We start from the raw sequence: 13,964 nt of genomic DNA, 5'->3' as shown, positions 1-13,964 counted from the left end.
AAGCCATTTGGTCCAGAAGAGCAGTTCTGCTGCCATATTTTGCCTCCGTTGACACTTAAGTAGTTTTTCTGTATACTCTGAATAAAAATTACAATAATCTAAACAACTTAAAATTAAAGAATGAACTATATATTCTAGGTCTTTTCTTTCAAACTATCGTCTGATTTGATGAGTGTCTTTAAAAAGTAATAAAATAAAAAGTCTAACCACTGAAGATATTTCACTAGTCAAAGATATTTTACTATCCAGTTGGATTCTCAAGACAGTAATTACATCTTTTGGTTGAATCAGAGTTTCTGGATTAAACTGTTAGCGGTTGATTTGTTCTACTGATCTACAAAGATTCAGTTTTAGAGGAACTAAACTTCAACTTATGTTTTTTCAGCAATCAGCGACTGCAGCAAGATGCTGATTTAAAGACCTCAGTCTATCTGAGACACTGGGATCCATAAAGGCTGCCAACTGAATTTCATCCACATAAAACATATGGGCTAAAACCATATTCCTGAATAAGAGCAACTAAGGGTGGCTGACAACTGTTTATGGACTTTTCCTTCAGGACCTTGTCCAGTCCTCTTTTGAACCCCACTATGTTAGCTGCCTTGACCACGTCCCCTGGCAACAGATTCCATAGCTCGATTGTACCATGAGTGAAAAAAATACTTCCTGCGATTCATTTTAAATCTGCCAGTTGCTAGTTTCATGGTGCATTCCCTAGTCCTAGTGTTTCATGAGTGGGGTATTTACCCTTTCATTTTATAAATCTCAATCATATCCCCCCTCTCGTCATCTCTTTTCCAAGCTAAAGAGCTCTAATCTGTTGAGCCTCTCTCCCTAAGGGAGCTTTTCCAGCTCCTTTATCATTTCCGTCATCCTTCGCTCTACCTTTTCTATGTCCACTGTGTTTGTTTTTTTGGGGTTTTTTTGTTTTGTTTTTATGAGATGAGGCAACCAGAACTGCCCATAGTACTCAAGGTGCGGTTGCACTATTGATCTATACAAAGTTATTAGGATATTCTCAGTTTTGATCTCTATTCTTTTCCAAACAATTTTTAACATTGTATTTGCCTTTTTGACCACCAACACACACTAAGCCAATGATTTCAAGGTATTGTCCACAAGGACTTCCAACTCTCCCTATAAAGGCGATTTGTTAAATCTGCAAAACTACATCAAAACATGATTCAATAAAATATTATTAAAGTCAAAAAGCTATGGACATGTCTAATGATTTAAGTGCATCCAAACCTGCATCTGCCTTAGCTCTAACTTCATTTAATAGTGCAAACTATAATGCTTCTGTACCATAGCCTGCACTAAATCCTGATTACAAAGGACGAAAAGCCAGAAAATTATTCAATTGTTATGATACTACCTTTTCTCACAGCTTTGCAATGAAAGACAAATTAAATTAGAAACAGACTTATTACCTAATATAGTTGAATCTAACTTTCTCCTCTTTAAAACAGGACAAATAATGGCCTTCAAGGTAGCAGTAACAAATCCTTATTCTAAACTATCATTTATAACAGCAAGTTGAGGATGATCAAACTCTGGTAATTTAATCAATGTCAGTGGTGTTGGATCCAAAGAGTACTGAGAAAAACTCAATCTCTATTACCATTTGAACAACATCAGGAGATATGGCATCAAACGACACAAATCTAACTAGTACTATCCTTCAAATTAGAGTGCTGCTGTTCTTTACTAATTATAGATTCTAAATCCAAGTCATTCGCAGCCAGATTAGAATGTAACTGTGCTTGAACATTTGAAATCTTATTTAAAAATTCAGCAAAAACATTTGCAGTCAAATTGGACAAGACAATCTCAACAAGTATATCACCAGCAAATTCCACAATAACCTTACAAAGTTAACAAGAACAATTTTCAGCTTGCTTCAAAATACATTAGTGTAATACTCTCTACTTTTTACTCTGTAATTAGTTCAATTTTTATACTCAATCAAATTACCAGACATGTTATTCTGCCTCCATTTCCTTTCCCGTTGCAGATTCTGTTTCTTCAAAAGTGCAAGGCCAGAATGAAACAGATGAGTGTTTATTCTTTTTTTGGGATACATTAATTTCAAAAGCAGGAGCATCTTTATCCAAAGCCACTAATTTTACCGAATTCTACATCTCCAAGGCAAATGCTCAAAATTAGATGGAAAACAAACAAAATGTTGAGACTTTTTCCTAATCCTTATACACCTTTTAGCAACAGGAGGCAATAATGGAAAGTCCAGTACCCAAGTAATCAAAAAATGCTGTATCCAAAGATTGAACTTTTTTTTTTTTTTTTTTTTTTTTTTACAGAACCCTCCATTACAGTACAACTTTCACTTGTAAATAAAAGATCTAATGAAGCGGGAAATTGGCAGGAAGCCGGGGTTGAAGCTCGCTGGACCGGAGGACACCGAAGGAGCTGCACCAGGAACAGGAAAGTCCTTACCTGCTGCCTGTGCCGTGGGATCCAGGGGCTCCCTGCCCTTCCAGCAGTCTCCACATGCGGCCCCACACACGCGACCCCCATCTGACCGACCCAGCGACGCGACCAACATGCCCCCCCCCTAACCGCGTCACCGGAAGCGCCAGACCGGGAGTTTTAAATCTGCGACGCCGGATCGGAGGTGCCGCGCGCTGAAGGAGCACGACAAAGGGGCTCTCCCCTTTGTGCACCCCTTAGTGCAACCCTTAATACGCAACCAAAAAACTACTAGTCAACTTAAACGAACAAAGGAAATGTCAACCCGCAAAATCCAGAGTAGAAATAACAGACCCCACCCCCAAGAAAAACACCACAAACGAAACCCACACCCCCAAAACCTCATATAAGAAATGACCAACAGCTAATAAACATCACACAACACTCACACAAACAATATATAAACTACATTCTACTCTCATTCCTATTAGTCAACGCACAATCAATAGTGAAGAAAATCCCAACAACACTGGGCAACAAATTTTCACAAAAGTCATGTTACGGAAATGAAATTAGTTAATTCTTATACATTTCCATGTGCTAAACATGAATGTGACTGTGAAAATGCAAAATTGGCTCTAGTTTTTTGTAATATGCAATAAAATAATTACATCTTGAATTGTATGCCAATAGTAGGAGACCTACGGTTAATACCGTTTGAAAAATGAAGTCATAGACTACGTCTTAGATTTCTTTGTTTGTCTCTTGTACACCTGTTTGGGAGCATCTCTGTGGAGTGTCCAGCCAGCATGAATATTTCAAATGCTCACCCTTTCTGACTGGGCTTCATACAGTACACTGCTGACGTCAGCTTACTCAGCAGCAGCATGGCAGTAGAACTGCATTGCATCAGAAAATGATGTAATAAACTCTGGATGATGTGTGCATGATGGTATTATGTAATATGATGTAATATTGCATCATTCTAGGCTTATTTACAGTCCTACTGGATAAATTTACATGACTAAACATAGAAAGTGAACTATATTAAATATCTTCAAAGAGAGCCAGTAAAAACTTTTCATGGTCATATTCGTGTTCAGCACATCAAGATACTACAGAGTAGGACCTTTTTAGGTCAGTAACACTTTCATTGTTGCCCAGTGTAATCAATCACCTACTCACAGACGCAAAACTGGACTTAATTGCAATAACCGAAACTTGGCTCAAAAACACAGACTCCGTATTAACCAATTAGACAATCCAGCATACAAAACATTCTCAATCCCCAGAATGAAAAAAAAAGGGGGAGGCCTAATGATGATCACTAAAAAAAAAAATCTACAGATGAAACTACGTCCAAACATATGCGCACCAAACAAAATCGCACTATTTGACTCCACAAAACTCCAAATTTGCCTGGTCAGATGTCCTCTCGGCTCACCTGAGAAAAACTGCTCCCCTTTAATAGAATACCTTATGAACAACATCTCACTCAGCAAACCCATCATCATCCTGGGGGATTTCAACATCCACATGGACTCACTCCCCCACTCAAAATCCAGCCAAACCATCATTGATGCACTATCAACACTGCGACTAAAACAAGTGATTGATGGCTCAACTCACAATGCTGGACCACAGACCTCATCTTCATTAGCCCTGAAGCATGGCTAACACATGAAACCAACACTACCAAAATACCCTGGTCAGATTGCCAACTGATTCAAGCTAACTTGACCTATAACTCCAACCTCACAACAACTCAAAACACTCCGAGAACAATATCTTATTGTCCGCCTTTCAACACTGAACTCCTCCAAAAAACACTTCAAACAGAACTAACAAACATAGAACTATCAAACTCCAAAGATGCCACAATCTCATGGCAGACAACATCAACCCCACTATCACAAAAACAATCAAAAACCCACAACATATAAACTAATGGTACAATGAAAACATCAGAACGGCCAAACACTTGCTCCAGAAGAAAGAAAAAGCATGGTGGAAGAATAAAACATCTATGCTAATCACATATCTAAACTGCCTCTCCCACTACAAAAACGTCATTAACAATGCCAAAAAAAGAATTCTTCTCAAACAAAATCAACAAATTCCAATATAACCCCAGAATGCTATTCTCCATAGTGCAGAACCTCACAAAAACCCCAACCATCCAGAAAACACCATGCACAAAACATGGAAGCGATGAGTTTGCAGAATTCTCTAATAAGAAAACAACAAACCTAATCCAAAACAACCTAAACAACAATAGCCAAACCATCAAAATGAAACCACAAAATGGGCAAACTTTGACCCTGCCTCCTCCCTCGAAATCCAATCATCAAAAAAATGAACCTTGTCAACCACCCCCTCAACATCCCCATACCAACCATCAAAACAATCGAACCCACCATAACAAAAACACTCACCAATATCATCAACTTATCACTGACCGAAGGTAACTACCCCAAATGTCTCAAATCAGCAGTAATTAAACCAATCCTGAAAAAGAACAACCTTGACCTAGAGAACCTATCAAACTGCTGCCCTATAATCAAACCTCTCTCTCATAGCCAAGATCATCGAAAAGATTGTTCACTCCCAACTCACTGACTACCTTGAAATAAATAACATCCTACGTCCAACCCAATTCGGATTCAGGAAAAACTTAAGCACAGAAACACTCCTACTCTCACTGAACGACAATACTAAGAGGATTTGACAAGGGCCAGAAATACCTACTCATCCTCTTGGACCTATCAGCTGCATTCGACACGGTAAACCATATAACTCTCCTAGAACAGCTGACAGAAATTGGTCTAACAGACATAACCCTATGGTGGTTCTCATCCTACCTATCCAACAGAAGCTATCAAGTATCAATTAACACCCTATCCAAAAAAATTAGCCTTAACACTGGAGTTCCCCAAGGCTCTGCCCTGTCTGCCACTCTTTTCAACATATACTTACTTCCTATATGCCATCTGCTAAACGATCTTGGAGTCACCTACTTCCTCTATGCAGATGACATACAATTACTAATTCCTATCCAAAATACACTTGAAGAAACCACCGAAGGGGCACGACAAAAGGATTCTCCCCTTTGTGCACCCCTTCGTGCATGTGCCAATTATCATCTTTGCAATCTGATGTCTCTGTTTAATATGCTCCCTGTTATATATTTTACTCAATTGTTAAAAACATTGTAATCTGAACTTTGTAAACGGTTATGATGGCTCTACCGAATGACGGTATATAAAACTCAGCAAATAAATAAATAAATAAATATCAATACACGAATAAAATGGGACGAACGATGGCCAACTTGATTCGATCCACTCAGGCACATCGATACATATCAGCATTGAGGACGTCTAACCATACGGTGACGCGCGATACCCCTTCTATATTAAAGAGCTTTTGTGACTTCTATTCTGTCTTATATTCCTCAGAGGGTGGGAGTGAAGAGGCATATGAAGTTTTGTTCCACGTTATCTCTTCAGAGACTAACAAGAGACCAGAAGGAGAAACTAAATCAACCTATCTCGGAGGCTGAAGTCCGTTTGGCCATTTGAAGCGCTCGGTCTTTTAAAGCCTCAGGTCCAGACGGCTACACCGCGGAGTTCTTTAAATTACTAATTGATCAGATAGCAGGTCCTTGGCCGCGAGGTTCACGGAGATGATCAATCGGGGCTCCTTTCCAGCAAATGAAAATCTGGCCCTTATTACCCTCATACCTAAGGTGGCAAAGATCCCCTTCTCCCAGAATCCTATCGCCCCATATTGTTGTTAAATTTGGATGTTAAATTGCTAACAAAAATCTTGGCAGTTAGACTAGCTGTCATCATACCCTCACTAGTTGGGGACCATCAAGTGGGTTTTGTCCGCCAGCGCTATGTGCTTGCCAACATCCGACGAGTTTTGACGGCCATGACAATATGCCATCAAATGGATACTCCATACTTAACCATCAGTTTTGATGCCGAAAAGGCGTTTGACAGGGTAGAATGCAGTTACCTTTTTAATGTTTTACGTCAACTGGGGTTTGATGGTTTTTTCATGCAGGCCCTGTGGCTTCTATACACAGATCCCAAGGTGATTATTCTCGCGAACGGCGTGCAGTCAGAACCCTTTGACGTGGCCCGGGGTACCAGGCAGGGATGCCCACTGTCGCCCTTATTGTTTATTTTGCAGTTGGAGCCCCGTCTTCTTGCCATTCAGAGTCTGGAGGTTCGCGGGGTCCGCCTTGGCGCACACATTTTTAAGAGCGCAGAATTTGCGGACGACCTGTTAGTTTTTATTACGGAACCTCAGAAATCCTTGCCTTCATTACTACAAGTGGTCTGGGACTTCGGTGTAGTCTCTGGACTAAGGTTAAATGAGTCTAAATAGTCTGCCCTGGCCTACCCTCATACCCTACCGGGAACATGGATAGATACTTTTCCGTTACAATGGGCTACCGGCCATCTTTGTTATTTAGGGGTATACCTCCCATCCGACCCTGAACACATCTATCAAGCCAATATTCCCAGACGGTTGCAAACGACTATCGACAGTTTGGCTAGCTGGCGTAATCTCCCTCTTTCCCTAACTGGCCGAGTTAATTTATTTAAAATGATCTTATTGCCGAAATGGCTTTACCTCCTCCAAAATATACCTATCATATTAAAGCGCGAGGATCTCCAAAAACTGGAGGGTGCTGAGCGGCGGTTTGTTTGTAGGGGAGGGAAACCCTGAATACCACTTTCTTGGTTGAAAGCCAGATGGGGCAGGGGAGGTCTCGGGATGCCTGACTTGGCTGTGTACAGTTTGGCCTGCAATTTAAGGATTATTAGAGATTGGTTGCTGAACAAGCTGATTTATACCCCACTTTATGCGGACAAGGCCGTGATGGCTCTGGTGGCTCTGGCATATGTGGTGCAGTCTAGATCGACTCACCTTTCCACTTTTCTCACCCACATTGCATTGATACATTCGTAATGGCAAACGTGGAGACGACTGACCAAACTACTGAAGACCCCAGCCGTATGTGCTTATTTTCTCCCGGTAGTGGGGAATGCGGAATTTAGCCCGGGAACTCAGTCCTCTAGTTTCAGGGTTTGGTAGTCCTGGGGCATTACTCTCTTGGGACACTTGATAATGAAAGAGGGAGCGCTTCTTTTTTTCCATGAATTCCTGACAACTTATGGGTTTGGTGAAACACATACCTTCTCTTGCTTACAGATAGAGCATTATATATGGGCGTTACCTGCAGAAACTAGGAGTCCCTTGATGTTCCATGCTTTGGATCATGTGTTCTGCTTTGAGAAAGCTGAAGCTCCGCCCCTGTCGATTTATTATAAGACCTTATGCAGGAATTCGGAGGTGGATATGTGTTCGATATTAGAGGCCTGTTGGAATGGGGATGGAGACTTTGTGGTTACTCAATTAATTATACGGGGGTGCTTCTGGCAGATAACCAGGATCTTGAACAACATGTACTATAGGGAACTACAATTTAAGTTTTTCAGCTGGGTTTATATATCGCCGCAAATGGCCTTTCATTTAAGCATAGCTCCCTCGGTGACCTGTACCCGCTGTGGACATATCATGGGCTCCATGTCCCACCTTTTTGGACCTGTGCCCCTATACAGCGCTTTTGGCGTCGAATGGCGGCTTATAAGGGCCGATTTGTTGGACGTTGCCTTCCAGTTTCGCCTTAATGGATATTATTTGGATGTATCTCCCCGATTAGGATTAGAGATCCTGGTTCACGTCTGCTTCTACGTAAGGCTTGTCTTGTGGAGAAAAAAGTGATCCTCTCCATCTGGAGATCTCCAGGATCTCTGTCCTTTTGGGCCTGGAGAAACAGTTTATATGCCATGATGACAATGGAGGGCATGGCGTCCCGTACTTCCCCCCAGAGTAGACGGCGGTTCCTTACTGTATGGCAACCTTATATTCAATCACTTTCGCATCATGCTCGCAGCCTTGTTAATGATTAACCTGTTTCCTCTTCCACTGTGCAGTACTTGGATGATAGTCTGACACATGGTATATTGTTACACACAGACTCATTTTCTGTGGGGTGGGGGGGGGGGGGTGGGCTTGGAAGGAAGGGAGGGTGATAAATTGCTACCTAATCCTGTTGGTGGTATGTTCTGAGGAGGGCTCAGGAACCCGCCCCCTCAGTACTGTTGTATTTGTTATTTGAAAATCCAATAAACCATTTAAACAAAAAAAAATTAGAAAAAACAATAAGTGGGGTCAATGAACTCTCACGCACATTCTTACCCAGTCAACTTGGATAATATCCTACTTCACAGAGACTGTATACAATCCATGGTTGTACAAAGCAAACAAAGTAAAGATTTTAAATTTAATTTTAAAATATTTTCCAGCACAAATAAAAGTATTAATTTTATTCTTTAAGGAAATTATGAAACCAGTTTCAATCAGCGAAACACTAACAAACCGTGCCTACCGTTCAATATGAACTTCATGTCAAATTACCCACAAGGAACGCTCTTAGGGAGACGTTTAAAGGGGCAGGGCCTTTGACGGACCCCACCAATGGGAAAGCCTGCCTGCGGGTTGCCCTTTAAATACATTGAGGCGGCTGGGAGAGTGACATCAACGAGCACCCCCAGCACTCAGCATGGGTCGAGAAAGCAGCAAATCAGGAAGAGCACGAGGGGTGGCTGCAACATACTACCAGCAGCAGGAAAGCAGCAAAATGTAGCAGCAAGTGTACAGTGCCATCTAAAGGGCTGTGCTTACATCTCTGATCTGGTCCATATTTCTTTCAGGCAGACATGTGACAAGAGTGCTGATAATATTTACTGTAATCCTACCGTATCACAGGCCCACCGTAAACCCACCTGGAACAATTTTGAGAATTGCAACGCATACCCCATAGTGACTACCAGCATGGGAACATGGATACCCAGATCAGCTGCATCCAGGATGGGAGATCTGCTGCTGCTTATCTCCCTGGAAGGTTGTCATATCAGCTAGCATTCCCCACAGCTTAAACAGCTGAGAAAAGATCTGGGGGACTTCCTGATGGCACAGGCATGACTAAAACTGGCTGCTCTGAGGTCTGGCTGGGATCAATCTTTAGCTGGACAGACAATAGGTTTTAAACTGCATGTCTCACTACTCGCCACTAGAGGATGCTGCAGTCTGTACTGGACAGGTATTTGCATCACTGACAGAATCTGACAGCATGTCAGGGCTCTCACACACTTGTGCATGAGTAGGCATATTCGTTTTCAATTTATTTTATTTTTCCTGGGAATTTCAATATTCTAACAAAAAGTAGAAAAAATGGCTTTTTCACTGATTTTTTTATCCTTGTGTTACAACAGTCACTTTTTTTCCCCACTGATTTTTTTTTTTGGTTAGAACACTGAAATTCCCAGGAAAAATAAAATTAAAACCGAAAACAAAGGTCTTTATGCATGAGCTATCAGAAAAGCACAAGAGAGCCTAACAGGAGGTAGCTTCCAGAATATTTGCAAACGACTGGTCTAAAACTTTACAAGCGTCAGTTGGACTTTCAGAATTGCCTCAACAGAGGGAGGTAGAACGAGACAGCACTCCCCACTTACCAACAGGGTTACAGTTGCAGGGCAGACAGCGCTCCTCGCTGCCTAGGCGGTAGAAGTTCTCCCGGCACCTCTCACAGTTTGCCCCGTCTGTGTTATCTGTGCAACCTGTGCAATGCCCTCCATGGCCTGTGGACCGGTACAGCTCAGGGTCAAAGTAACACTCCTGCGAACGGCCATTACAGCTGCAGGCTGCAAGAAACCCCCCCCCAGAAAACAGAGAGCAGCATAAACCACTGGGAAAAGAAACAAGAAATATGGAAGAGCACAGCCTCAACCACAAAGCACTCACTTAAAAAAAAAAAAAAAAAATCTCAGATTGAAAAGAAACATCCTTTTCTCCACCAATGCCATCCCTTAGAGCTAAGCACAAAGGGTTACTTGGGATTTTCTTTCAATTTATGCATCCATTAACCAGTAATACTGAGTCCCAAGTAATCAAAGTTTTATGTACAAGTGACTGAGAACTGTGGGTATACAGATTCCCCCTACCACCTTTAACCTAAGAAGAGAAGGATGCACAGGGAGGCAGCCGGGCATTTAAAAAACTGTGCCCTGATTTGAGACTGTGTTTATTATCCAGGCTACACGCTGTTTACATCTATGAAACAAAAGGGATATTTAATTAAGAGACATCACAGGAAGGGGCCTGCATGGCGTGGAAAGGTCAGACTGCCTCCTCTATTTTGTCCAAGGTAATTCAGCTTAGGTGGCTTAAAATGCGTGCACAGGACACACGGGGACGGGGAAGGCACAATGTTCAGTCTCTTTCAAGACTTGCAAGCTCATTTTGAAAAGGGAAAGTGAGGCGTTTTCCCTTTGGAAAGGCACCAGTGTGCGCACACCGTGCAGACTCTGCACTTGCTTTGCAGTGGGTGCAAAGTGCAGGCCAGAAACCCATGTACGGTGAGAAATCACTGTCCATGTCATCCCCCCTCTCTCCACCTAACCCTGCGCCCCTCCCCCCACAGGTGTGCGCACTGTGAAATAGCGCATTTCCCCCTGCGCCGATGGGGGGAGAGGGATCTTCAAAAGGCACCCTTACACAGCCCCGTTTCATCAAAGGAAAATCCTTTTGAAAAACTGCCCTCGTATAGGGGAGGTTTCTCGCCCTTTTCATGGTACGCGTGCGAACGTGACTCTTACTCCATGGAAGAGCGGCTGATCACCGGAGCAGGGAAGGTGGCAGGATGCTGCCAGGGGAGTTGGGCCGCAGCTTGCTGCGTTCTCATGTCACCGCGTCCATCTCTGACGCAGGAAACAGTGAGGAGCCAAAATGCAGATAGAATAAGGGGGGGGGGGGGGGGGAACCGCAACCTTTCAGCTGCAATCCTCCAGGAAAATCTTCCTCCCTACCGGGGTCACAGACGCCGATTAAACCTCCTCCATGCGAGGGAGGAACCAGCAAGCAACCACAGCTGGATGCAGAGATTTTCTCAATGAACTCACCAAGCTCCCAAGAACAGCTGTGGCTTTTTAACAATTGTCACCAGCTGCACATGGGACTAACTCCGCTCAGATCCCCAGCCTTTCTCCCCCCCCCCCCTCCTCCTCCCAGCACAAACACCCAAGGAAATATTCCTATACTTTATGTGGCAGACATTTAAGATAGTTTAGTACTTTTAATGCTAAGAGGGAAAGCACAAAACATTTGCATGGTATGCTTAAAATGTATACTGTCGTCATGATGAATTTTAAGTCACAGGGAAGCTTCTAGCAGAAATCCTTGGGTCCCCAGGAGAAGACGGGTCGGCAGGCATGCAAGACATGAACGCTCTGAAGCTGAGGCATCAGATCAGGAGATATTGGTTGTTCCAGTGGGGATGCGCTTCAACCCCCACCTCCACTCACAGCCTTCCACATGCGTGGAGAGCGCGGCAAGCCTCAGCTCTGCCAGGCGTATGGGGGATGCTGGCCACTGGCACATACAGTATTCATCAATGACGAGGTTTTCTTAGCACAACAGGGAGATGTGTAAATAAGGAAACCAAACAAATGCAACATTTTCTTTTTACAAAGGAAGACTTGGTTCTTGTCATGAGAACTGTTAAGTGGCGCTTTAATTTAATTTAATTTTTTATACACCTGCCCCTGAATAAACAATGCTAGGGGAAAAAAAAAAACATTTCTAGACTTCCTTTCCAATCTTAGATCACTGCCCAAAACAGCTGACATTATCTACTCTGTCAATTTCCGTTTTCTGGATGCTCAACTTTCAAAAGAAACTGAGCGAATTACAAATATGAAGAGACAATATAACAGATAAAACAAAAGCAATTATACAAACACTAAAGATATTTAAAAAAAACAGAATACATAATACACCAATAATCTGTGAAATAAATCACACTATCATTCTGCTATTAAAAACTCACAGTGCATCCCATAAACCACTTTTACACAAAATTATGCTTTACAATGCTTTTGAAAATTCAGGTAACCCCTCACCAATCTAAGTTCCTTTGGGAGAGAATTCCATAAACATAGGGCAACATGAGAAATGCCCTCTTCAGAGTTAAAGGCCAATCTGGCCTCAGCTAAAGATGGAATTATTAATCATCGGTCCTGAGAATTACGTAAAAGATCTTTTAAAACAATAAACCTTTATTCATTAACAAAAATACCGAGAACTTGCCCCATAAATTACTCAATGCACAATGGCTGAATCTTATCACTTTTATTCAAAAGGTTTCTGGCAACCAAATGCAAATATTCCAGGCTGGACGAGACCTGGGTCTGACAACTTCAACTTCATCATCATGTGGGGCATTTCTTGCTTACAAAGCACTTTGCACAGCAACTATTTCAAGTACTTCAAGAATGATACTACGTGAAGGTACAATCCTGAATTGTACACAATATAAGTGCTACAGACCACAGGGTTAGCTTATGAAAACGATGCCTGCTGCACTCTCTCTAAGCCAGTAACAGCACACTGTGTGGTAGCATGCCAATCCATCTTATCTTGTGTAGAAACATCTGGTGCACGCAAGCACCATCTTTCCATATTAGACCACAGAGGCCGCATTCCTACCCAGAGAATCACACACACACTTTTAAAAAACGCCTTGGTTTCAACGTGAGGCTATCGGTGTATGCTAAGTTAAAAGGCACTGTCAGAGATATCGCTATAAAGAAACACAATGTACCCTTCAGACAGCTGGAGCTGTTCACATCTGCTGCACAGTCCCAGAGCTCAAACTGCACCAGATGCTCAGCTTACGCACAGACATCTCACAGCATCGAAATTAAATGCACAAACGTTTTCCTACTATATCACTGCTACTCATATTATTGAATATAAAAAGTAGAAATACTAGGAAATATTTCCAGCAAATCTCCCTGGCGATATAACATAAGCGAAGTCTGGCTTGATTTAAAATATCACCACAAACCAGAGAAGGAAATGTTTCATTTTAGACTACTAACTCATATCTATTGTTTCGTGCCAGGGATGGATGTGAGACTGGCCTGCTCTGCTCAGCTTGGCTTCCTCCTCTACTTGGCCATAGCAGAGATAAAAACATGAATGGAAGCAGTAGCATGCAGTCAAGGCCTTCCAAGGGATCCAGTGACTTCATTTTATTTTTTTGTCCTTTATTTTTTTTTTCCCAGCCGCTGTTGCCTCTCAGTATCATGCACTACAGGCAGGCCCGGCCCTGGTGAGTGTGCATACTGTGCAACTGCATAGGGGGGCACAACAGTGGGGGCGATGGGAGCCAGCCTTTGCGTACGGCCCGAAGAGGCGCCCAGTGGGCCATGGCAGACCCCCAACCTGCCAAGGCCCCAAGAAAGTGTGTCTAAGAGAGTGCATGGGTATATGTATGAAAGGACATGTGTAAGAATGAATATATATAAGCGAGAGAGAGAGAGAGAGAGAGAGAATGAACACAACAATCTCAGGGTGACTGGAAATCAAAAGATCCCAGGGATGAAGAGCAG

The 13,964-nt window shown here is 42.5% G+C and overlaps 1 protein-coding gene across 1 annotated transcript in view; it reads right to left on the bottom strand.

Annotated features, from left to right (window-relative positions):
* The window catches only part of LAMC1 (laminin subunit gamma 1), a 367,470-nt gene that overhangs the window by 127,278 nt on the left and 226,228 nt on the right, over positions 1–13,964 (bottom strand). The window contains exon 5 of the mRNA XM_029618808.1: positions 10,026–10,214. Within this exon, the coding sequence (XP_029474668.1) occupies positions 10,026–10,214 (189 nt within the window). The remainder of the gene's footprint in view (positions 1–10,025; positions 10,215–13,964) is intronic.

This window comes from Rhinatrema bivittatum, chromosome 10 (genome assembly GCF_901001135.1).
Source record: "Rhinatrema bivittatum chromosome 10, aRhiBiv1.1, whole genome shotgun sequence".
NCBI classification, from domain to species: domain Eukaryota; kingdom Metazoa; phylum Chordata; class Amphibia; order Gymnophiona; family Rhinatrematidae; genus Rhinatrema; species Rhinatrema bivittatum.
The sequence above is the reverse complement of the archived record's forward strand: the minus strand, read 5'-3'. Positions and strand labels throughout refer to the sequence as shown.